At 40.1% G+C, this 25,561-nt stretch overlaps 1 protein-coding gene across 2 annotated transcripts; it reads left to right on the forward strand.

Annotated features, from left to right (window-relative positions):
* The first annotated feature begins 1,907 nt into the window (after positions 1-1,907).
* Positions 1,908-18,130, forward strand: TACR3 (tachykinin receptor 3). Of its 2 annotated transcripts, XM_030449961.1 has the most exons (6): positions 1,908-2,001; positions 2,253-2,709; positions 8,312-8,500; positions 9,562-9,712; positions 16,677-16,873; positions 17,815-18,130. In XM_030449961.1, exons 1-6 carry the CDS (start codon positions 1,908-1,910, stop codon positions 18,128-18,130), a joined length of 1,404 nt encoding a protein of 467 aa, XP_030305821.1. The 2 variants fall into 2 exon arrangements, with proteins under 2 accessions (XP_030305821.1, XP_030305822.1); XM_030449962.1 differs by having other exon boundaries at positions 1,933-2,709.
* Positions 18,131-25,561: the final 7,431 nt, after the last annotated feature.

Raw genomic sequence — 25,561 nt, forward strand, 5'->3', positions numbered from 1 at the left:
GTGGGTGGGGCACAGTTTGCAAATCCTGCGCACCCTTCTGCTGGAAACAGCCCTTCCACCTTGATTCTCAACACTCCTCTATCTCTTATTTTAATAATCTCTTCCAGTTATATTTGGGCATAATTAATGCTAATTTCAGAAGTCAGACACCAGACATGTCTGACCCACTAATTTCACCATGAGAGTCTACCTGGATTACTCAATTGTTTATTTTCACTGCATTCCTTGAGTCCCCTCTATACATGCCCCAAAGATAAAGAAATGTATCCTACAGTTCAGTGTAGTTTAAGCTACATTTTAAAAAATGGTTGAGCATTACTAAAGTCTCCACTGATTATAGGCTTCTCACCATGGGTTCTTTTGAGAACACAGCACAAAAGCCACTGGGGAAAGAGCTTGTGAACTACTATTCCCTTCTTCAGACTCACCTCCAAGGAGAAGATGAAAGGCAAGGAAGTCAGAAGACATGGGCCTTGAAAATGGAACTGTGAGATGAACTCCAGTAGTTTTCCTGGGATAAGGACCTGAAGCAGATGGGCAGTTGCTAGAGGTGCTGTAGCAAACGTTTTCAGCAAAGCTTCTAAGCCTGGGTCAGGCTGCTGCTTGGGATGTCAGCTGTTAAGACCTGAGAAGCATATAGAAATGGCCTCATTGCAGTCATTGAAACTGAATCTGCAGTGAAGACCTGACAAGGTGCACACATGACTTCCACGGGGTAAATGCAGCAGGGAAGGAGCAGCACACAGGAATGTTTAATTTTTATACCAAGCCTTTGTTAAGAAAAAATGTAGAACATGTCATTGCTGAGAGGGGTATTGCATAGCTCCCAGTTCAGTGATACAGCTGCAATCTCTGCTGATGACAAGTAGTAGCTCTAAATTGTCAAAGAATGGAGCAGATCAGCACTAAAACATGTTTTTTCTCCCTGAAGACAGCAGCCTTCTGAATAACAAAGGTTTGTTAATTGAAGTCCCTTGCTATCAACCCTTGCACAAAGCATGCATTTCCAGTGCCAGCTGCTGTTACCATATTACCAGGGAAAACTGATTTCCTGCATGTGAAAACATCAGGTGTTAAATTTCCTCATTTACTCTTTTCTACCAGTCTAGAAATCACCACTTATAAAAATATTGTTTGCTCAAAATAACAAGGGTACTAAGAGTGGAATAAATGCAAGTAAAAAAAGAGAGAGAAAAATATTTTCTCCAGAGACACAACGAAAATAAACCCCTGCCATTTTGCCTATGTTTATGGACCTTTGTGTTTAGGGCTGCATAATGTTTCAACAAAGATCAGTGTCTGCTGAACATGCAAATGGCTGTATAGACACCAAAGTCAGTGTTGTAAGAAAAAGTCACATTTTTATTTTATAAATGTTTCTTGATGTCAATTACATATAACACATTGAAAAGTGAAATGAGTGAGTAGTTAGATGTATTTCTTTATCTGAAAGAGGCCACTACTCTAAATCTGTAGTTAGCAGAATGATTAAAAGGAAAGCGTGCACGAAATAAAAGAAAGCAGAAAAAAAGCAGATCTGAATTCACCCGGAATAAATGCATAAATTTAACTGGAAACAGCTTTAATAAAAAACAATCTCAGTCCTGGGACATTTGACTAAGCCTGTTAATTAGCCCAACAAAACCAGGGTAGAAATACTACTTTAAAAGGAGGCACAACAGTGAAACTTAAATAAAGGCAACAGAAAGCAAATCTCTGTACAAAAAGGAGAGGAGCATTCATTTTCTCCGTGGAGCTCTCCACAGCTCCTGAAAGTTCCTGCTGCTGGCAATGAATGAAATCAAAGGGGAGGAGGGGGAGCAGAGAGAAAGAGGTGTTACCTCACCAGCCACCAGAGCTCATTGCTCCACTCCCTTCCTGACGCTGGGCACTCCCAAGCCTATAAAATGTGCCTCAGCTGCCAGTCCCCAGCTCCTTCTGCAAAACCAAAAGCAAGAGGTGGCTGTGCAGAGGAGGAATGGGATATGTTTCTATCCAGAGGCAGCTCTCCTGACTCAGCTGGTGCAGCATTTCTAGCAGTTGGAACACCACAGCCAAAGCTTTTTTTCTGACAGAGCTCTCCTTCCCACCACCTGCTGTGCTGCCTTGCTTCCTTTTTCCCAACCCCCCCCCTTACTTTCTTTCCTTTTCTTACCTGTTAGCGGGGATTTTGGAGGGCTGGGAGTGGGAACTGGGAGAGGAGCATCATCCTTGGAAGAGAGGAACCTCCAAGATGACTTCTGTACCCACAGCCACCTGGAACATCAGCATGAGCAGCAGGTGGAACATGAGCCTTGCTGCAGCGGGCAGTCCCTGGGGAGAGGTGCTGGAAGCACCAGTTGGAAATGCTTCTCCCCCAGTAGCATCCTCAGCAGCCAACTTCTCCAACCAGTTTGTGCAGCCCTCTTGGCGCATTGCCCTGTGGTCCCTGGCTTACGGCAGCGTGGTGGCGGTGGCCGTTTTTGGAAACCTCATTGTCATCTGGATTATCCTGGCTCACAAGCGCATGAGGACGGTGACCAACTACTTCCTGGTGAACTTGGCCTTCTCAGATGCCTCCATGGCTGCTTTCAACACCCTCATCAACTTCATCTACGCGCTGCACAGCGAGTGGTACTTCGGAGAGGCTTACTGCCGCTTCCACAACTTCTTCCCCATCACAGCTGTCTTCGCCAGCATCTACTCCATGACAGCAATAGCTGTGGACAGGTGAGGAAAGAGAAGCTGAAGGGTGAGACTGAAATCATTCACTCTGCTGAAATAAAAATACAGAGATAACAATCACTAAGTGATGGGAGGCAGCGCTCTCAATAGTTCATTGATTGTGCTGCTCTGCACTGATTTAAGATCCCTCCCCAGCATGGTGTTTTTGATCCTGTCTTTAGTCTTTCTCCTTCAGCCTTCCCTTGGTTTTACTCTCTTGCTTTCTTTTGCAGCAAGCACTTTCTCTCTCTTTTGACTTCACCTGTTCTCTCTGCTCCAGCTTTTGATACCAATTCTTTAGCAGCAGCCGTAACTCAGGGCTGTGCTTCCCCACCTGTGAGAATTATTATCTAATTCATACTGCTAAGGACTGGCAGAGATTGTTTGTGAAGGATTTCAAATTTCCCTCCTCTTTGTATTGCTGCAGCTGGCAGGGGCATTTGCTGCCTCCTCAGAAATCACTTCAGGCTCTGTTTTTAATAGCTCTTCTCACAGACAGCCCTGAGCTGCTTGGCTCCCCCTGATTTTAACTAAAGAGACTATTGACATTTCCATTTCCATCTGTGTATATCCAGAGATCTGGTAAAAAGGTTTTGGGTTTTTTTTTTTTTTTTCAGAAAAAAAAAAAAAAAGCCTTTGTGACTGTAAAAGAAAACAGGAGAGGGAAAAACTTTACCTCTGTGCTCTTGGCAATAATGGCATTGGGCAGCTGCAGTCTCCACAGAGTAAAGGGGAGATGTAGTTATCAGATCACCAGCAGAGATGCTTTGATGGACCATCTTTCTCAGAAAGTGCTGTGAGTCTCCCCAAAGAAATGTTCCTTTCTTTATGATCACCTTCACACTTGCTGTACCAGAGACACAACCTATGCTTCAGAAAGTAAATAAACTCCTGAATTTTCATACAGAAAAGCAGATCACTTTATACTTCAGATCTTTTAATCATTTTAACAATGCACTGAAATCACTAGCAAAACTCCTTTCTACATATCCAAGTGATGTTATGCATCTTGCCTGCACTGACTTGGCAGAGCTGCAGCACTTTCTGGTGATGGTAGTTAAGATTTTAAACCATCTTCTGAAATGTTATTTCCCATCTGCAGGTGCAAAGATTTGGAAACATACTGCTGTACCTTCTGTCTGTGCTGTGGACACTTCAATAGTAATGCTTTTCTGTTGGCTCAACTAATTGCAAATTTTAGGTGGCATTCTCAGCCAGATACGCTAATGTTTGATGAAGCTAAAAATTAACAAGAAAATAAGATTCTCAGCAACTCTTCTTCCTCTGTTCTCTGGGGATGGGTGAAGGCAGGAGGAAACCAGCACAATTCTGCCACTGATGTAACTTGTTCCCAACTGCTACCTCCCTTTAACAACAGAGGAGATAGTGTAAAACCACAAATCCTGTCTATTTTCAGTTAGTGATGAAGATTGAGCTGTTATTTCTGCAGCTGATCACATCATCAGCTGAACAGTTATTAGGATGCTCTGCATAAGGTTTTTTATTTTTCTGACAGAAACATCCACAAAAATGTAGTACTCTGTACACTGAAAGTTCCTAAATTTATGCTTGGGAACCGGAAAAGAAGGTGAATGCAGCTCCTTGGGAACTGATGGGTTTGTGTTTCCAGAGTGAGTAAAGAATTGTTCTGCTCCACGCTGACTGAAATGCAACAGTCAGGGATAAATCTATTGCAATCAGGCACAAATACACTGGAAATGTTTTTTTCCTTGATTTAGCTATGTGAGACGCTGGTGCTCAGAAGTCAGTCAATTACTGCCAGTACTCCCTCTGATCTATTTCTTGTTTCTGAAAATTCCCCAAAGAAATCACAATTTCCACAGCACCACATCTTCCAAGCCCGAAGATAAATCAAAATCTTCCCTCAGGGGGAGCACAGTGAACGATGCCACAGCTGTGTTGTGGTCAGCTCCATGCAGTACCAAGGAGCATCATATAAAACAAACAGAAGAGCAGCCTATTCCCCTTTCCCTCTTCACTCTGCTATTCCTTTTATACCAAATCACACCTGATGTGTTCAGTATCTTTAACCCTTTCCTGGCTTCCTCAGAGAACACTTCTGCAGAGCCAAGAGGAAAGATGAGGGTCAACATGAATCACAGGGAATGTTCCTGGGTGTAGAGATTGCCTTATTCCAGGGCACAGATCTGATGGTTGGACCTTTTTAAAAATTTTGGTTCCCATTTGCCTTATGTGAAAGTGCAGCCAGTGCTTCAAATAGCACACTCTGCATTTGTTTTGACCCAGTAAACTCAGCCTCACACATTCATGTTAATTTTAATTTTTTTTTAAAAAGCTGCAAATTAGGACAAAGCTACTAAGGGGACTGAAATGATGGGATCGTACCTGAATATCTGATGATTTTCCAGTAGAAATTGTTCATATCCTGAACTACTGACGAGAGATCATGGATTGCAGCTCACCAGAAGTATTCTTAATGTGCTCCACTGGTTGTTTTACAAATGTTCACAGAGTATGAATGAGTCAGTGTGTTTCTAGACTTCACTGAGCAGGGGTCACAGGCAGCACATGTTTCACAGCTGATTCTGCAGGTCGTGTTGCTCAAGTTGTGAGCACTGTGAAATCACAGACCTGACACAGGCTTCTGTGGAGGAGGCAGTTCCTATAGCAGGAAGCTGAGGATGAAAGTCCCCCAGGCTGCTGTATGAACACACACTCAAATTTATTTGCATTTATTAACACTTCCTGATGGTCTTTTCCCTCTGCCTTCTGCTTTTCCAACTGACTGAGATGCCTCTGGCAGCTTTAACCAAGACAGCTCAAGTATTAGGAGCAACAAAGATTTTACACTATACTGCTTCATTCATTCATTTACTCACTCACTCATTCATTCCTTCTTCTGTAGCTTTTATATAGCTTTTTTATAAATAAATTTTCAGGAAATGGAAAAAGTATGGATTTGACCCAATGCTTTCTAAAGATGAGATTCTGCCAGATGTTACCTACTTAGCCCAGCTCTGTACTCTGCAAAAATCCCAGCCCATTTTTCAGTTAAATCAAAGGTATTGCAATAGAAGAACAATATAATTAAGTCCAATGTTAAAGAGAATTCCTGTCATCATGGTGTGCTTGCTGCAGCACTCTTCCTTCAAGACTGTTTTCTTACCCGCTGGGGTCAGAATAGATCTGGTTTTCTTGAGGATTGTAGAAGCTTCTGAACTTTGTGTATTACGGCCCTGAGAGTTGAAAAGATTTAAAAAAAATATAATGCTAATTTGTCTTTTTGTAAAACAAAAAACTTCTTGTTTTGCCAGTGACTAACACAGGCAGGAAAAATTTCCCTCTTTAACACAGTATTGGGAAAATTGTAGCAAAAATGTGTAAGATGCTTTTAAAATTATGTTCAAAATTGGATCCTGCAAATTCCCATCTGGAGGCACAGTTGAAACCCCTTCATCATCGTAAGTGATTTGTTTCAGCTGTTTACAGCATGTTTATAAACTCAAACGGGGAAAAAAGTCATCAAGTCAGCCCCAGATTGTAACAGGAGATTGGGACTTGAGGAAAAAAGAGGCTGAGAGAAAATGTTCATGCTTGCCTGTAAGTGGCTTGGCAGCAGCAGGCAGGGGAGTGCACTCATTGCCTTTGTGAATGCACAGCTGGCTTTGAAATGGGGTATTTGGAATCAACTGGTTATTAAGAAACTTAGGTAGGGAAATTACTACAATTCCCTGCCCTGATTTAATAGGTTGCTTTGAAAAAATCCTACCAATAAAAAAAAAAATCCAGCAGAATAAAGACGATGGAATGAACTGTGAGATTCTAGAGGCATTCATTGTATGATGAAACCTGAATATTTAACTGTTGCCCTAAATCCTCTAACTACTAAAGCACTTACTACTTACCTACATCTCCATTGTTTCTTGGGGGAGTGGTATGCATGCAAGTCCAGAGGAGGGCCACAAAGATGTTTAAAGGGCTGGAGCACCTCCCCTGTGAATCCAGGAGTTGAGGTTCTTCACCCCAGATAATAGAAAGGTCCTGGGAGATCCTATAGCAGCCTTCCAGAACCTGAAGGGGCTACAGGAAAGCTGGAAAAGGACTTTTTGTGAGGACGTGTAGCATTAGGACAAGGGATAACAGTTTCAAGCTGAAAGAGAGTAGATTTAGGTTATACATTGGGAAAAAATTCTTCAGTGTGAGGGTGGAGAGACACTGGCATAAGCTGCCCAGGAAAGTTGTGGAAATGTTCAAGGCCAGGTTGAACAAGACTTAGAGCTACCTAATCTACTGGGAGGTGTCCCTGCCCATGCAGGGGGTTGGAACTGGGTAAGCTTTAAGGTCCCTTCCAACCCAAACCATTCTGTGATTCTATGGCTTTCTCTTTAGGAAAGATGGCTGTGGGCTTTATTCTAAGACTATCTCTGACTGCTGAATAAAACTGGCTGCTGTTTTATCACTCAAATTTCACCAAGAAAGACAAGTAGACTGCTTTACATCTGATCCTTGGCCTTTGACTTACCTCATTCAGACAGCCAATAGCTACAATTTCCACCAGTACAGCTGCATGAGTCATTACACACAAACAATCCACATCTTTAAAGGGCAGTCACCAGACAGGGAGATAAAACAACAGAATTTTCTCTCAGCCAAAGAGAATTACTGCTGGTATCTGCTGGGAATATGAATAATGGGAATGTAACAGAAATCTGACAGTAGCACACAAAACAATGTCAATAAGAAAACCAGCAGTTGAAAGGAATTATTCCAGGCTAGGAGGAGATGCCTTAAGAGTCCCACAAGCAGTTAAAAATTATTATTTGTTTATGGGTTATCAGCTACAACCAGTAAAAGATCATGGAACATTGTGGACACTATCTGGCAGCCCACACTCAAGCTAGCTCAATTTGAAAGACAGGACTCATGACTACAAACTTATCTGCACTACCAAATTGCAATTAGTCTTTGGAGAAGGGAACCAGGGGGTAGAATGCAGCAATCCAACTGATATTTTCTTAAGCTTGCTATTCTCTCAGGACAGGACACCCAGAACTTGATTAAAGCTATTTATTAAGTTATATGAGATATCAAAAGTATCATTTTAGATGAAAAAACAAAAAGCAGATAAAGGAGAGGGGAATTAGTTACTCTATGAGAAAAAATATGTAAGAGCAGTAAAAGAATGCAAAATAAAAGACTTGAAATCCTTGATAAGGAAGAAATTTTTCATAGCATTCCTATTTAATTAATATGATCAATGGTTTTGCAAGTCATTATTTGGTCATTGTTAAGTGAAATAAATATTGTAATCAGGGAAAGTGGTGGGAAAGGTGTTAATCCAGGGGTTAGCTCAAACTGAAGCAGTAGTCATACTAAGAAAAATGTGACAAGCACATGAAGTATGTGATATGCAGTACATAAAATACAACATTGCTGAACAACAACATCAGTGAACCTTCTTTCTCTTCCAGCACTGGCTTCACAAGACTGAATCACCCAAAGAGGACAATATCATAAGAACTCCAGGAAGATAAACATCTCTCCTTCTATCCACCTCCAAACCCTGAGCTTTAGCTGGTGCTATCTCTGAGGTTTCTTATGCAGAGGTTTTTGCTTTCTTTTACAGATACATGGCCATTATTGATCCCTTGAAACCCAGGCTCTCTGCAACTGCTACCAAGGTGGTCATTGGGAGCATATGGATTTTGGCTTTCCTGTTGGCCTTTCCCCAGTGCCTTTACTCCATCACCAAGGTGATGCCTGGGAGAACTCTTTGCTATGTAGCATGGCCAGGTGGTCCAAACCAGCATTTTACGTAAGCTTTTGTTCTTTTAAACTTGGGCATGGTGGTGTGTACATTTGCAGTGGGTTTGGCTAAAGCTGTAGAGTATCCTGCAGATGCTCTACATGCAGATTAACAGCTCTGAACACTGAGAAATGTAAAGCAAGTTTTCTAAGCTACTAAGAGCACTTTAAGTGATTAGTACAACACATTCTCTTTCACTTCTATGAGTGTCCTCCATCCCTTGTTGCATGTTTACCATCATTGCTTCAATTAAGATGGCCACTTCTATATAGACAGAGATGGTCAGAAACAGACAGAACATGCAATTTAGAGCAAGCTTCCTTTTCACTCTAACTAGGAAAATAAGTATTTCCAGGCTCTGCTTGTCCTAATCAGTATTTTTTTCTCTAGATCCATTGATGAGAGGGTTGTATTTTCCTAACTCATTCTGTTACACTATCAGACCAACTAAGAAAACTGCAAAGCCTGTAACTGGCTCCAATGTCTGAAAGTCTAGAGTAACAGTCAAATTTAATATACCTTATTTTTCCCTCTGGCAAAATTAAAAGTAAGTGGTTACCTATCCATAGAAACTCTCTGCCTTTTCATGCCTTCATTAGCTTTTAAGGTGAACTCTATCATCTTTTGCTCTCTATCTGGCAAGTGAAAGAGGCCCTAGACATGTGTAAATTTTATACCTTTAGGAAAAACAAACAGGTATTTCTCTTTAGGGCAATAAGGCCACTCTTGGTGACAGATATGGATTCTTCACTGATCCTTCACTGGGATTTTACCTGAAGATGGCATTTAGCCAGGAACTAACAGGAGGCAAAGGAAATTAGCTTTTTTTTCCCAGTGCTTACATAGCAGAGATGACCATGTTCATATGTCATCTGACATATGAAGCACCTCAGATAACACAGGACACTTAGCAAGGCCTTTGTATAAATACATTATTTAAAGACATATTTTCCTCTTTCTTTTATGGTCCAGACTAGAACCCCAAATGCCTAGCTTGCCCTTAGGTAAGCCCATTCCATCAGTATGGCCCCTCTGAAAGCACTTATCAGCTTAATGCTTTTTCATTGCAGGTATCATGTCATTGTGATTGTCCTGGTCTACTGTTTCCCACTGCTTGTCATGGGCATCACTTATTCCATAGTGGGAATTACCCTCTGGGGAGGAGAAATACCAGGTGACACGTCCAACAAGTACCACGAGCAGCTCAAAGCTAAGAGAAAGGTACTGTTCCTTTAAACATCACCAAGTGAATCCTGGTAACATCATCTGCAATTGTGTTGCAAGGTCTCACAGTATATTCCTTCAAAACACTAATAATAATAGGAATGAGAGATCTACTTCAATGAAAAACCTGATTAGAGTTTCACAAGTCTGTCTGGTGAAAATACTAGGGGAGGGAGATACCTTTTCATATTTAGATCAGTAATATGCTCCCATAGTTATCAAAATTCTCAGCAAGAATACAATGAATATTGACAGGAAAAGCTGATTTGGGCATTATTATTGACATTATTCTGGGACAACAAAAGACCTTTAGAGGTTTACAGGTTTCTTTGAAGGCTGGGGAAAGAATTTGCTCAGGACTTAAAGAACATCCTTTGCCCTGAACATTGGATATGAAAGTTATTTGTCTGGAGGGTCAAGTCCCAAACTCAGGGAAAACTACACAGGGGAAAGGAGGGCTGTCTTAAAAAAAACCCAAAACAGTTTCATGTATTCAAATGTGGAGATCATCTTTATGTTTACCATTTAAATTCTGAAAAAGTATTATTGCACAGCCAACACATTAGTGACAAAGTATGACCCCCTCCCTAAACACAGAGTGACTTTTTGTCCAGCAGTACCAAGCAGCAGGACTTGTACTGAGAAAACTTCTTTTTTCTTAAATTTTCAAAGGCTCTGTTAAAGCCTTTCTATTACCAAGTACATGGAGTCAACAGCTACTGAAATTGGTTCTGCATGGTCAGTGAGTAGGCTCAGAATCGAGCACTTAGAATTTCTGTGATGTTTCTCACCTGTATTTCTGTAGTTCTTATCACTTGTAGCAGAAAATTATTGTGAAATACCAAGTCTAGTCACAGTCCCAGGACAAAAATTTCCGCTTAGCAATTCCTCACATTTTTAAGAATGGAAGTAATACTGGATCAAAACAGACCAAAAATTTCAGCAAACCAGTCCAATGACAGTGAACTTGTTGTGTTTTTAAATGCACTGCTCAGCTGAACTATACATACCCCATAATGCATAACAAAGGGAAGGTATTTATCAGAAAAACAAAACAGAAAGCACATCTGTCTCTTTTTCAAAATTTAAATGGTAAGCATGGAGATGATGACCTCCATATTTAAGAGCATGGAACTGTTTTTGGGTTTTTTAAAGACAGCTCTCCTTTCCCCCGTGTAGTTCTCCCCAGGTTTGGGACCTGACCCTCCAGACAGATAACCTTCATATCCTATGCTCAGGGCAAAGGATGTTCTTTAAGTCCTGAGCAAATTATTTCCCCAGCCTTCAAAGAAACCCTGTAAAACTCTGAAGGTCTTTTGTTGTCTCAGAACATCTCTCACCTAAGGTGCAGACATAGTTAGCCCATTACACATACTAAAATGCAATCATATGGATAGCCCAGGAAAGAGAGAGCTTTCTCTTCCCCACTGTGTCCCTCTAGGGAATTCAACTAATTTATTTTAGCATCAGTTTTGTGTCTGTTGAGCTTTTGCCCAGCAGCTGTGTGGTAAAAAGTTCAGGAAGCCTGACTAGTCTCTGTTCTGCCTATTGATTCTTTCCCCTACCACCTGTAATCCCTTAGCTCAAGTACTTCATGCTTTAGAAGTTACTGCAAGATTGTAATCAACCCATTCAAAGCACCTTTAGGTCATTACTCCTTTTCTGGGGTGCCTAGAAAGTCTCTCCTGGATTTCCACAGGCTTTGAGGCAGTTTTCCTAGGAAAAAGTTTCAACCACCCTGGCACAGTTCAGCTCATACCTTGTTCCACAGGAGTATCAAACTCATGAAGTAATGATCAGTGTTGACCATTATGGCCAAATAATGTGGCTATGTTAATACTTGCAGCAATTTTACAATTTCTGTACAAAAGCAAAAAGAGCAGATGCTGCCAGGACAACAAATTTGCTGGTACTTTCTGTCAAAAATAATTGACTAGAGCATATACCACTTTTCTAAAGACCAAACAGTTCCCAAATGTTTTGTACATGTGTTACAAGTCTTTTCCTCATAAATTCGGAGCCTCAGACAATCATTTGTGTAACAACAAAAAACAACTAAGTGCATCCAAAGCAAAACATGCCTCAGGCATCCCTGATATTAATAGTTTCCTTTCAACTATGTTTAGGTTTAAATAGGAGTGGGGGACATTGCTATATTCTGCTTTTTTCCTAGATGGTAATGAAGACTTCTGCTGTAGCCTTTGGAAGAAAAGATGTTGCTACCATCACAAATGCATAATGATGGCAATAAAAGAATAGCTTTCTATATGTGGGGTTTTGTCTGAACAGAATTTTGCCATGCATTTTAAACAAATGCAGACCAGGAATAATTCATTTCATCTTCAGGCAACACTATTTTATTCACATCAACAGAAGAGAAAAGAGCTTTTTCACACTAGGTATTAACTAGTCTGCATGCTTTCTTATGATGCTCTTGTGCCAAAATTATAGAGAAATATAGGAAATGTTAAAATGCTTTCTAATTATATAAATTGCTTATTTCATCCTAAGTGAATAAGATGGTAATAAAACAATCCAAAAGACCTGAGGATTTCCATGTGAAAGTAAGAGCCTGGGCTCCTGGTTTTAAGATAACCAAAAGTTCCCACCTAATTTTAGGCTCAAGAGGGAAGTCTTCACTGATAGAAGCCCACATAAAGCAGACCATGTTTAAGGACTCCTGTGAAATTCAGCATAGCCTTACTTGTTTATTGAATGTTTAATATAAGGGCTAGTTTCCCAGAGAAATAATTTAAAAATCACATGCGACAAATCTTAGATGGAAAATTCTAGCATATCTTAAAGCACTGGCAAGGTCTAAAGGTCCCAAAACAAATGCAGAATTATGGCAGAAAGCAAACTTAAGAACCAGCTGCTCCGAGTTTGAAAACAAAGAAAGAGATGATTCATTTGTTTTCCCCCCCCCAACAAATCTCATCCCTGCTTGGAAGCACCACCACTTATTCCAAGTCATGTCTACACAAGGAAACTATTGTAAAATAAGTGAGGTTTGTGAATTTGACATGCAAAAGCACTATCTCAGCTTTTCCACTTTTTTTCAGCACCAGATCTCAGGCAGATAACCATGTTTAGTTATGTAGGTCACACAACAGTTACTCAGAGTCATTTCCTAAAGAACAAACTTTTTATGCTACTCTATACTAAGATCAAGGCCACCTACCTGTATATGTCATCTGGGTTACAGAAAAGAACTTCTAGTTTGAGCAGCAGACATTAGTATACGTTAGACATCAGCTAAACTTAGTCTAACAATCTTTAGTGAGAAACTAAAATATTTTTTTAATATAAAGTAACATAAGACTTTCAGCAACTTTTCCTCCCCAGTCAGATGCTTGCATAATAATGACTCCTCAAGGAAAAAAAGCCAGAGCAACAGACTTACCCCCTTTCTTCAGTAGAATACATATTTCTTGACATGTTGAGAGAATCTTAAAATCACTGTCAAAGCTATTTTCCATGCACCACTAGAAAAGTATCATTTTTTAAAATGGCAGTAGTTAAGATCATTCATGAAAAAAATTAGAATTTCTTTTATTTAGGGGGACTCCACATTTTAGCATTTTTAAGACAGCAATCTGAATCAAAGCTACTTCATACTAGAACAGAATATCATTTCCAACTTTACAGCTTAAATAAACCGATTGTGAAATCTATCTACAGCCAGGGACTATGCAAACTAAAATGAAAAGTAGTTTATTTCAAACTGAGAAAAAATGGATGGCAAGTGTATGTCAGAATACAATTACTTGCCAAACACTGTACCTTCCCTGACTGAAAGACTTCCAAGATCCCAATTCCTCTCCTTCTAAATGTGCACCTTCTTCAGCTATTAAGAACCTATCCTTTCCGTGGGATAAAAGCGCAAAAAAAGAGAAAAAAAAAATATGAAGCCCACAGCACTTGGTATCTCAGAGAACAGTCCTATCCTTGTACTTTAATGGCTTTAAATCTTACTTTTCTTGAAAAAGACAGATAGTTTATTCCAGCTAAGCACTGTGGAGAAGGAAAAGTCATAAAGGTGCTCCCTTCTCTTAGTGTTCAAGTGCCATATATGTCCCCAGGACTGGGAAGTGGATTCACTGATTGCATCTTAACACATGGGGAGAAGTGTTATGCTAGTTTTTCAGAGCTGAGTGCTGTTAGTTTGCTATTTTTCTTCTTCCAGAACAGCTCAGAGCACAAGGAGAAACACATTACAACTCGCAGAGATTATCTGTGAACTCTGTTTAAGTTGTACTCACATGGAGAAGTAATATCCACGAGAGAGTAAACAAAAATATGAAATGAAATCAGAAGCCAAATTCCCAGACTTGTGGAAGAAGTAATATCAAAGATGAATTAGAAAGGGAGGTGGGAGCTGCAGAGCAAATTGAAAAGGAAATGATTCCCTAGCCAAGCCTTAGGCAGCGATGGCAAATGACTGCCTCCCAAAGGGAGCTGCTACAGCTGCCCAGCACCAAGTGGGTCTCTCTGACAAGCAGATTTTATTCCTGACCTTCCCATAGCTGTTCTCAGGGATACACCTGAATCAAACCAACTTTTCCAGCTATTCTTCATGCAAAATAAAAACAAGAGGACAAAGCCCCATGCTTGCTGCTTAAATGTAGCAGAATCTGTTGGATTCTTTTCACTTTCACTGCTTAAAAAGTTTCAGAACCAAAGCAAACCTGCAGACTTCAATGCCAATGAGCTTGTGTCTGCTTTGTTCTTTTAAATACATTTTTTTCTTGTTACATATCATTCATTAATGAAAGAATACTCCTTATTCAAAAAGAATTTAAAGGAGCAGGCAAGACTACAAAGTGCCTATATTAACATTTTATGGATACATAGTTTTTCTTTGCTCTAGGCAGTAGTAAAACAGTATCAGCAGAACAGGTTGATGAAATACTTTGATTTTCCATCATATTCCAAATCCAGACTCAAGACTTGCCTAAAGGTTGCACAACTGAGAGGCCCAGTAGAACTCATTCTAACAAAACTTCTTCCCTCTGGCCATGCTGCCCACAATAAACAAATGGAGATTGAACAGATCACCAAAGGAAAATAGTGCCACTGGGACACAGGCTGGTGATATTCACTGCAATTACACATTTTGGAAAGCTCCATGGTGAACTGGCGGCAGTAACAGAGTTAGCCATTAAGCACAACTGAATTCAGTAATTTTCTGGCTTGCTTGCTTCAGAAAGGCTTCCTAATGCACAAGAGCAATTATTAACGATTTCTATGAAACACACAAAAGATTGCATCAGTTGAAAAATAGTAGTACCTCAAAAAAATTAAGGAGAGCAGGCACATTAAGAAGAAAGAACTTTGTGCTGTCAAAGCCACAGGTCTAATTACTCCAAAGAAAAAAGAAAAAAAAAAAAGAGGGAAAAAAAACTAACAAACCCATTGAAGTTCTTTCTTACTATGCAGCTTAACCTGCAAAATGGCATGAGTTTTTTTAGTGAAACTTCACAGTCCACAGGGAAGAGACAATCAGGCTTTTGCCTGATCATATTTGTTCATACTTGACCTGTTTGACCCATATTTTCCCTGTGTCTAACTGGACTTCACAGTTTACTGGCAGTCAGTCCTCACGATTTAAACCAAGTAAAACCCAGGTGCCCTGGGTTTATAGACCCTGAAAAGGTAGTTTCTGCTCATAGTTTTTTATATCATCAAGAAACGAAACTTAACACTGGAAAGAGCAAGGGGGTGGCCATGAACCACACCATCTACTGTAGGTTATGGTCTTGCCTGCTGTGCATGCCCATCTCTGGAAGAGGAAAGGGAATAATCTCCTGTTTTTGCAGCTTCCTCTTTCCCTTCTTTTCCTCCCTTTCTGTCAACACATTCTTAACTGATGAAACAAAGGCAGGTTAGTGCTTTTGGATTCATAACTTCTATGGCTGACTTCATATCCAACTCTAACTGCCCTGTCTTTGAAAGGATTTCATGCTACACAGACTTGCAATCATCTCACTTGTAGTTGATCCCCTCAGATTGAATTTCAGTATATAAATACTCAAAATAATGACAACTCAGCTTTGAGTTTTCTTAAGCATTCCTTTTTGCTGAAAAATTAGCACATTTTACTCCAGGGGAAAAAAAAAAACAAACTAACTCCACATGTTAATAAGGATACTCCATTGCATGTCTCCCTCTACAAATGCATTTATCAGTACATTGCCACTCACTTCAGTGAAACTCAGACTGATATAGCCTTATCTGAGAGGAAAAAGATACTTCAGATTTTTAGGCAGTTTTTGCTATTTATGAAAAAATACATTTGCAAACCTGAATTAGCAATAACATAATGTGTTTCACTGCTTGTCATTCCAGTGGCTTTTTCTCTCACAAAATTAAATCAACCCTACTGGCCATCTAAAACTATCATTTCTGGTCTAGTTTAACTATTTGCTTCAGAAATTGCTGCTTTCATGATGATTTCATACTTAACCATGGATTTCCAGAAAAAGGCAGCAATAAGAAATTTTTAGGCTGATTGCCTACAACCCATTGTTTATTCAAATCCCATATAATAACTAGGAACAAGGATTATAATTGTAGACCAGAACATAAAAGACACCAGGGTAAGTAAAGGCTAAAATGAGGTGTCAAATAAAACATGCTGTAACCAAGAAAATACATTTCTTGAAATTCTCACTACAAACAAAGTTAGAGAAGATTTTTCATGTTACTTGCCTTATGAAACGGAGGACCCCAAGAGAAAGAAAAAGAAAAAAAAAAAAAGAAAAAAAAAAAAAAAAACAACTTATCAGAAATATAGGGATGCCAGATTAAAAGGAAAACTCCACAAAGGAATATTCATCTTTGCTTTGACTAATCTTAGTAAGCAACTGCAATAAAATTTATTAACAGATGTAGAAATACTAATCTAAATAAAAAATGCTCATGTGTATTGTAAAATAGAATTGTTCTGTCTTTCTTTCAGGTGGTGAAAATGATGATTGTGGTGGTTCTGACATTTGCCATCTGCTGGCTGCCCTACCACATTTACTTCATAGTTACTGGGATCTATCAGCAATTAAATAGGTGGAAATATATTCAGCAAATCTATCTGGCCAGCTTCTGGCTTGCCATGAGCTCTACAATGTACAATCCTATCATCTACTGCTGCCTCAATAAAAGGTAAGAGCTGGTTCTGAAATACTTGGGATGCAAAACTTCAGTAAGAATATAAATGGTTTCAGTGGGATGAAAGGCAAAAGAATTTTCACTTGAATGGTTTTCAGTTTGTGAGAAGGAAAATAAAAAACTACTTGAATCCCACAAAAACAAATGCATGTTCCAGTAAACACTTGTCTACTCAAAATTCCAGAGCAAAATTTAAATTGACAGGAATTTACTATTTTGGGCCTTGCAAAACCTGAAAACAAACAGGCAAAGACAGCCACAAGTGCTATACAGTGCAATCTGTATGCTCACTAATTCTAGAAAGAGTTTTGTTTTGCAGTGCTGGAAGGATATAATATAAAATGTAATTTACTGTGTATTTCATACCTTCCCATTAGGTTTCTCCTGAGCTCTAAGGCTTGTAAAAGACTAATAAAACAAATTATTATATCCTCAACACTCAATAGTAAACTACAGTACTGTTTGACAGCAAAGAATTATGCTCTGAACTTAAAAGGCACTGCACCTGCTAGATTTGGTGAGATTTCACAGATATTTACCTGAGACTACTGATCTGTAGAATGAAGTCATGTTTTTAATTTTAGCTTGTAGGACCAGGACCTAAACAGATGCATCACATCTCATATTTCTGTGAAAAGAGTGCTATGAAAGATGGTGGTCATTTGCTTAGGTATGGGCAAAGGAGGGGAAATTAAATACCAGGAAAATTCTGTTGTTAAAATGCAGTGAAAGTAGATGGAAATCCAGAAGCAGAAATGAGCTGTTACCACTGCCTTTATCACCATTCTCAGATTTTACTCCAGCAAATGCTGACTTCCCTACAGACAGGATTAGGGGCAAGCAATGAGCTGAGCCAGAGTCCTGTCAGCACAGTCTATGTTTCCAGGTGAAGACCCTCACAAGTTTGGTTCCTCACTAAACATCCTTCCTCCCAGGTTCCGAGCTGGCTTCAAGAGAGCTTTCCGGTGGTGCCCCTTGGTGGAGGTGTCCAGCTGTGATGAGCTGGAGCTGAAGGCAGCCAGGTTTCACCCCACCCAGCAGAGCAGCCTCTACACCGTGTCCAGAATGGACTCCAACATGACTGTGGTGATGGACACCAACGATGGAGACAACACCCAGGCCAGCCGTAAGAAAAGAGCAGTGCAGAGGGACTCCAGCTTCAATGGCTGTTCACAGAGGAATTCCAAGACCATTTCCGTGGCCTCAAGTCTCATCAGTTCACTGCACACACCAGCAGGTGATTATTCCTAAGCATTTCATGGTGACTGTTGCTGGAATGGCAGTACTGGACAATGCTCTCCTACTTTGGGATTAGATGTTCACACCACAGGAAAGCAAACCTAATTCCATAAATTCCCCACCAAAAATATCACAATAACTTTAGGCATCACTGACGTTTCTGCTGGGGAGAGAAAAAAGGATTTGAAGACACATCAGTCAGAAAGCACAGCCACACCTCATGTGTGGCAATGCATTTGCAGACATCATCTGAAAGGAGCCAACAGCATGAAAAACATTGTTTCAGCTGTAACTGACCTGTGGCATTCATGTTTCACTTCTGGAAGCCTGCCAGGCTGCTTACTGAAGTAAACACTTGGGGTAGGGCTTTTTACATGGGTGTATAGAGAGAGAACAAGGGGAAATGGTTTCAAACTGGAAGAGAAGAGAATTAGGTTAGACATTAGGAAGAAATTCTTTAATTTGAGGGTTGCAAGACCCTGGCACAGGTTGCCCGGGGAATCTGTGGCTGCCACATCCCTGGCAGTGTCCAAGGCCAGGTTGGATGAGGCTCGGGCAACCTGGGCTGGGCATGAGTGTCCTTGCCCATGCAGAGGGGTTGCAACAAACTGAATGAGCTTTAAGGTCCCTTCCAACACAAACCATTCTGTGATTCTATTACCCAGACACTTTCCCATTCAAATCAGCCAACATCCAGTAATCACTAGTGGTTGCAAAGAAAGCTGAACTTAATACTAAAGGGACCAGAGGGCAGTATTTTAGATAAACAGCTGTATCAGTGGTGTGCATCAAGTGGTTGTGTGAATGTTTGTTATCAAACAGTTAAGTCCAAACTTAAGCAAAAGGGTGTGAATGTCTTCCTGAGTCAGCCAGACCAGAACACGTGAGTGCACATGTGGTTCAACCCAACCCAGTACCACACCTGACCAATTAAAAAAAGAAGATTGAGGAGAGAAAGGCTTGAGCTGGCTTTAGATTATCCCCAAGTAACTGGGGATGCCAAGCACTGTGGTGGTGAACATATAAGACACAATAATAAGAATCATGTTTATCTTGCAATTCGTCTGTATACGCAATTGCTGTGTTATGCTAAGTAGACTTTGTGTTTGTACTGTGATTTCAGTGCATTTCTGTGTTGCTCTGCTAAAGCAAAATCCTGCATAATGTCAAATATCCTCCAAGAAGTAAACCTGGTATTCAACATTAAACCCTCACATGTGCAATATCTGAAGAACCTGACTGAAAAGTATTGCAGTCAGATAAAAATGTTTCACAATTCCAGACTTTTCCTGTCCCAAGGCTTGATCTTAAATTCACTAAAGCCAAGAGCTCTCTTCATTTCAAGCTTAAAGGCTTTCCTTTTTACTGCCAGTGTTTTTCAACCATGTCAAATTTCTAGGGGTGGTTTGGGGGGGAAGTGCACAGTAGTAAAGTAAGTGTCATGCAATGTCTATAAGGTATTTTTTCTATTTTCCTCCTCAAAATACCTTGGTTTAAGAATTTTATATCTTAACAGGTATTTAACAGCTTCAATGAGAAGATTCAGTATAGGGGCACACACACACAAAGAGCCTGAGTATATTAACTTGATGGTCATGTACCACAAGCACATGCTGTGAAGTACTGTCTGCTCATGTACAACTTTTGAGGAACATATTTAGAATGTGTTCAGTTGTGAAATAAACTGTTTTCTAACCATGGCTGTTACAGAATCAGTGTTGATAAACATCAATACATGAATGTCAGCTTGAACAGTATGGCTGTAGTGAGATTAATTTATTGCTTTTAAATGTGGAGTACAAATCTTTAAAAGCTGTATGTAGCTTTTATAACACTACTTTTTTATAAAAAAATACAGCATCACAAATGTACAAAACATCATCCTCATATAGTTTCTACAATTCTTGGTTGACAGATATTGAGGAAGCAATGGTAGCTTACAGCTTACTCACATCTGTGTCTTGAATACATGAAAATTTCACTTCACTACATGCTTTAGGATACAACTTTAAAAACAAGTAACCCATTGGTAATCTCCTACATTTTGGTGGGGTAGAGATGTCAAAAACACCTTCACCACTCCTGTGAAGTTGTCCCCTGAAGTTACTGATTATTCATATACAACAAATGAAGAAATCTGTGCTTTTATTCACAGATTAAAATATGTCTCTCTGTCTCAGCCTCAAAAAACCCCATGAAGTGTTACACAGCCAAACAAGTAGGACAGCAAAAGCTGTGGCTGGCAGCAGCTTGCATTTCAATTACTATTTCTGAACAATTCAGTAAGTGTCTGGTCACTATGAAATTCCTTATAGGCCTCCTGGCACCTCTCACTGAAGGTAGAGGTAATCAAGCCATCCTTAGTTTGTGCCAAGAAGACTGCTCCAAGTAGTAGCCTGCACAGAGTGCATATACTCCTGTGTGTGCAGACTGCAGGCAGCACTTCAGCAGCCCCAGGTCTGTGCTGAAACCTTTGATCTACATTTTTCAGTTTTGCTGACAGTTATGGAAAACAGACAGGTACCAAGCTGCCTCCCTACTCACAGGGGCATAATAATACTGTAAATCAGCTATAATTCAGCAGCATTAGGAGGTACCTTCCACTCTTGAAGCCTTTGAGAGACTTGAGTCCTTCTCATGTATAAGAGCTCCTACTGCTTCAGCCCAGGCTCCTACTGGAGTCTGCCTCCCAAATGTCTGTCTGATGAAAAGACTTCATTGCTCATTTTACAGTTTGCCCTTGGTAAAGGGCAAATTTTACAGTTTGCCCTTTAACACTCACATCTGCAGAGTCTCTTTGGCACCTGTTCTGTTATTCCCTTGACATTGGCTAAGCTTGTAAAAATAAAACAAACAAACCAACCAACACCAACCAAACAAAAAATACTCCACAGTCCAGAGTGGCAAAAAGCTAAACATGGATACATTTATAAACTCACTTCATTAATTTATAATGCCTTTATCTTAAGCCTTTTGTATAAAAGTGTGATGTTTCAGAGGAAAACCGAACTTCAAGCATGCCCTGGGTACTCAAAAATTGCACTCATCAAATTGCAGCCTGTAGCTGTTTGCCAGGAATCCCCTGACAGTCTCCCTTCCAGTACACTTGGTCACTGACCAATACTAAAGTGTACATTTTCAAAAAGAACACACAAAAGGAACTAGTATAGAAAAGGAGGGGAAAACACAAGTTTAAAAGTTGCCTTTTTAGCTAGATAAAAGCATTCAGGTGTTTTGGATGTGGATCTTCGTCCCTTAATACTGGCAAATTTCTTTTGAAGCAGTAAACAAGAGCCTCCCATTTCATGGATGCAAACTTCAGAACTTTTCAGGCTGCTCTCTCCAGGAACTACAGAGTTTATAGAAACAATTGTTCCTGTTGCATCTTTTTCAAGACTTTTGAAGCTGCCACAGCTCAGGCAGAAATTTAAATCTGCTCTACTACTTCCAGTTGAAGATGAGCTCAAAATTTAGAGTCCCTATTACTGTATGCTGTTTGTTAATGAACACCTCCACATACTGCTCCAAAAGATGCAGGAGGTAATGCTTAGCATACACCACTGTTTACAATTGTTGTGCAAGTTCCCGGTGTTAAATAATGCATTCGGTTCAAATTAAGCCTTCCTGCTCATGAGAAGATTCAAGTGACTCAGTGTTTACAACTCAAAATGATTTGTTTGCTGCAGTCAAAGCTAATTCTTTATCAGGCCATGAGCAGTTGCTGTTGGTATTTACATTCAAATTGTTTCAGATGAGTTCATATATCACACACTATACTGTCACTGGCTAAATGGATTACCTCTCTCCTATAAAACTGGAAACATGCAGATTGGATTACAACTGGAGCCAGATTTCCCAAAGCAAATGACCATATTTACAAGCACCAAACTTGCCTGTTTCCAGTACCCTGTTGCCTCAGCTTCCAAGTTTCCCAGCAGCAAGTTTTCCACTGCAATAATTTGTGACACAAGAGTCAGACTGGCATCAGTCACATGAATTGTACATCCAAAGCACACCCACAGTGGAGTATTCATTTTGCCTAGTCTGCTTGGATTTGCATGCTTTTAAATTACTAAAAACCTAATCTTTTAACAGGCATTCACTCACTAAACTCTACAGATCTGCTCACACTTCAAATACTCAGCAGATCTTTGGCAACACTGTCCAAATATTCAGATGCAGATGGGAGCAACAACAAACCGAATCTGTAGATCCTGCACACACTGAGACCTCAGGTAAGCTCCTTCTGAGAGCAGGGTCTGCAGATTGTCAAGAGGTTCTGCCAGATGGGGAACAGGCACAAGGTTCCAGCATCAAAAGACTTCACAGAGCAGCCTAGCCAGCAGCTCCTCCCTGCTGCAGTACTGGAACTTAAACCTCTGGTGTGTTCATTGAAAAACCTAAAGCAGCCAGCAACACCTCAAAGATCAAGGTGCTGCTTTTCCTTGGCCCGAAGTTCTACTCAGTAGGACTTCACACTACAGAAAGGAAGCTCTGATTTCAAAAGCATGTTTTCATGTGTTCATTCACTTTGTTCTCAATTTAGAAACTTGAAAACAGGCAAGAGAAACACCAAGAGATGGATTGGGTGAAGCTACCTACCTGAAGCAGTTCTTCTGGGGCTTGGCACAGAAGGCACAGAATTTTGTTGTCTGGGATCAGCTATTATGAATCAACCAATTTCTGAAGAAGCAGCATAACTATCCTTAGAATCACAGAATGGTTTGGGTCAGAAGGGACCTTAAAGCTCATCCAGTTTGTTGCAATTCCCCTGCATGGGCAGGGGCACTCATGCCCAGCCCAGGTTTCTCAAAGCCCCATGAACCTGGCCTTGGACACTGCCAGGGATGGGGCAGCCACAGCTTTCCTGGCCAACCTGTGCCAGTCTCACCACCCTCAAATTAAAAGAATTTCTTCCTAATGTCTAACCTATATCTCCTTTCTTCCAGTTTGAAACTGTTCCTTTTCATCCTATCACTACAAGCCCTTGTAAAAAGTCCCTCCTCAGCTTTCCTGCAGTCCCTTTCAAGTACTGGAAAGCCACCATAAGATTTCCCTGAAGGCTTCTCTTCTCCAGGCTGAACAACCCCAACTGTCTTAGGCTGTCCTCTTAAGAGGTTCTCCACCACTCCCATCATCTTTGTGGCCCTCCTCTGGACTTGCTCCAAGAGCTCCATGTCCAACCAGCCAGCCAAGTCCTTATCCACCAAGTGATTCTACTGAATCCCTAATCTTTCTAATTTAGAGACCAGGATGTCATGAAGGACAGTGTCAAATGCTGCGCTAAAAGTCCAGGCAGATGATGCCAGTTGCTCTTCCCTTGTCCACTGATGCTGTCACCCCATCATAAAAGGCCACCACATTTTTCAGACATGATTTCCCCTTGGTGAAGTCACATCAGTAGCCACCAACCACCTTCACCTTTTCCATCTGCCTTAGCATAGTTTCCAGGAGGATCTGTTCCATGATCATGCTGGCCACAGAGATGGGGCTGCTTGGCCTGCAGTTCCCTTGGTCTTGCTTGTTTTCCTTGACATAACTCTGGATGTCTTGCTAACATATTGAACCCATTATTTCTTCCTGTTTCTAACAAATCTCTAGGTTTAATTTTAATTCCCCCAAAAAGGTATACCCATGCAATTGGTTACTTTCTAGAAAGTCAAGGCTGATCCCTCTGAAAATTGAGAAATAAAGTGTGTTCACAGTGATGACTTTTTTTTTATAATTAAACATGTCTCAGAGGATTAGATCTGTCATCAACCTCTTCTCCTTATCTTGCAGTAGGTGAATGAAACATTAGTAGATTTGGCAGCGGTTTACTCGCTGAGATGTCTTTAATTGTTAAAGTGATAAATGTCAAGCTGCCACTGATGGTTGCTAAAATATCACTCAGAAATCAGCATCAGGCACTGACCTTCCAAATGAGAGCTGCTGTTTAGTGATTACCACCTCTGGAAAACTTCTATTTTTAGACACTTAAATTACCATCAGTCTAACATAACTTGCAGCAAGTAAAAGCAACTGAAGGCTTTTCTTACGCCCCTTATCTCATTAATTCATAGACAGAGGCTGCAGTAAACATGCACTGATGTAAAAAGCAGTAATCAAAATATCAGCATCCAGGATTATTTTTCTGTTATGGTAAGGAATGTTGAAATAAATCAACTGCAATGCAGAGGTACCACTGTATCAGACAGAATGCAGTAAAAACAGAACACCATAAAGATTCTTAAAGAAAATGGGAACAATGTCCATCTCACATTTCCAGAGCACACAACAGCAAGGCTGTGATAACACAGGACTATAAAAGAAGAGGGAAGAACTCATGTCACAAACATTTTGACTTTCAGGTTAAATGGCTCTGACAAAATAAATGGTACTCTGAAGCTAAAGAGAAGTCTAATGATCTACACTTTTGTCTGGAGAAACAAGATGCAATGTTTGGCCTGGGATTTCCCTTATGAACTGGCTTTGGCAAACAGCAAGCCAAAATCACTCATAGTTTTACTGGCATCACCAAGTACTCTACTTGAACCACTGCTTCCATTTCCTGACTTCTCTTTTGGGTGCTAATAAAAGGCTGGTGACTTTACACTTCGTAACTTAATGGGAGATCATCGAGTTGTGCACTTATTTTCCTTGTTGGCATCCATATGTGATTCTTTCTGCTTCCAAAAAGCAGTATGAGACTACAGACAGCAAGCTATCTCATGTAAACCTCTTCATGCTGATGTATCTCATTATTATATATATATAATATATAAATAATATTGGCTCTTGCTACTATAGGCACTCTATATCTACTGTCTCCCAGTTTCATAATTTAAAATTTTCTTTTGTAACAGTTCATTAAAAATTATGATGTGTTATGATTTTGATAATCAGCATTGGAGTTGAATATTATTTCTATACAATCAAGCTGAATCAAACCCACATGTAAAGCTTGATTAATACTTATGTTTGCCTCCTCGTCCTGCCTGAAATAACTGTCTCTCACCCCCTGTGACTGTTCTGATCACACCTGAAACTGTAGTATTAAAACAGTTTTTCTCCATCTTTATGCAATTTCTATAAGCATTTGCATAAATACTCTAAGGCTTGTTTCTGCTTTAGTCATGCATTGATAATCTCCCAGGAAAATTAAGGGTGCCTTCCAACTACTATAACTGACTAAAGTCAGAATATTTTTTATTTTCCCAGCTTTCTGCTTCCACTAAACAAACTCATTGCCAGTCACCTACACAGTGTCTAAATTTCAGAAGTAGTCCAGAAGCACACCACATGCACCTTGAGCAATATTAGTCCCTAGCAGAATACCAAGGTGAACTTCATAAAGTTAGTGCCAGAAAAAAAAAAAACAAAAAACACCACAAAACCAAAAAACACAACCTGTAAGTCTGCAAGCATGTCCCATTTTCTGCAGTAAACTTGTAATTCACAGTT

This window comes from Calypte anna, chromosome 4A (assembly GCF_003957555.1).
Source record: "Calypte anna isolate BGI_N300 chromosome 4A, bCalAnn1_v1.p, whole genome shotgun sequence".
Lineage (NCBI taxonomy): Eukaryota > Metazoa > Chordata > Aves > Apodiformes > Trochilidae > Calypte > Calypte anna.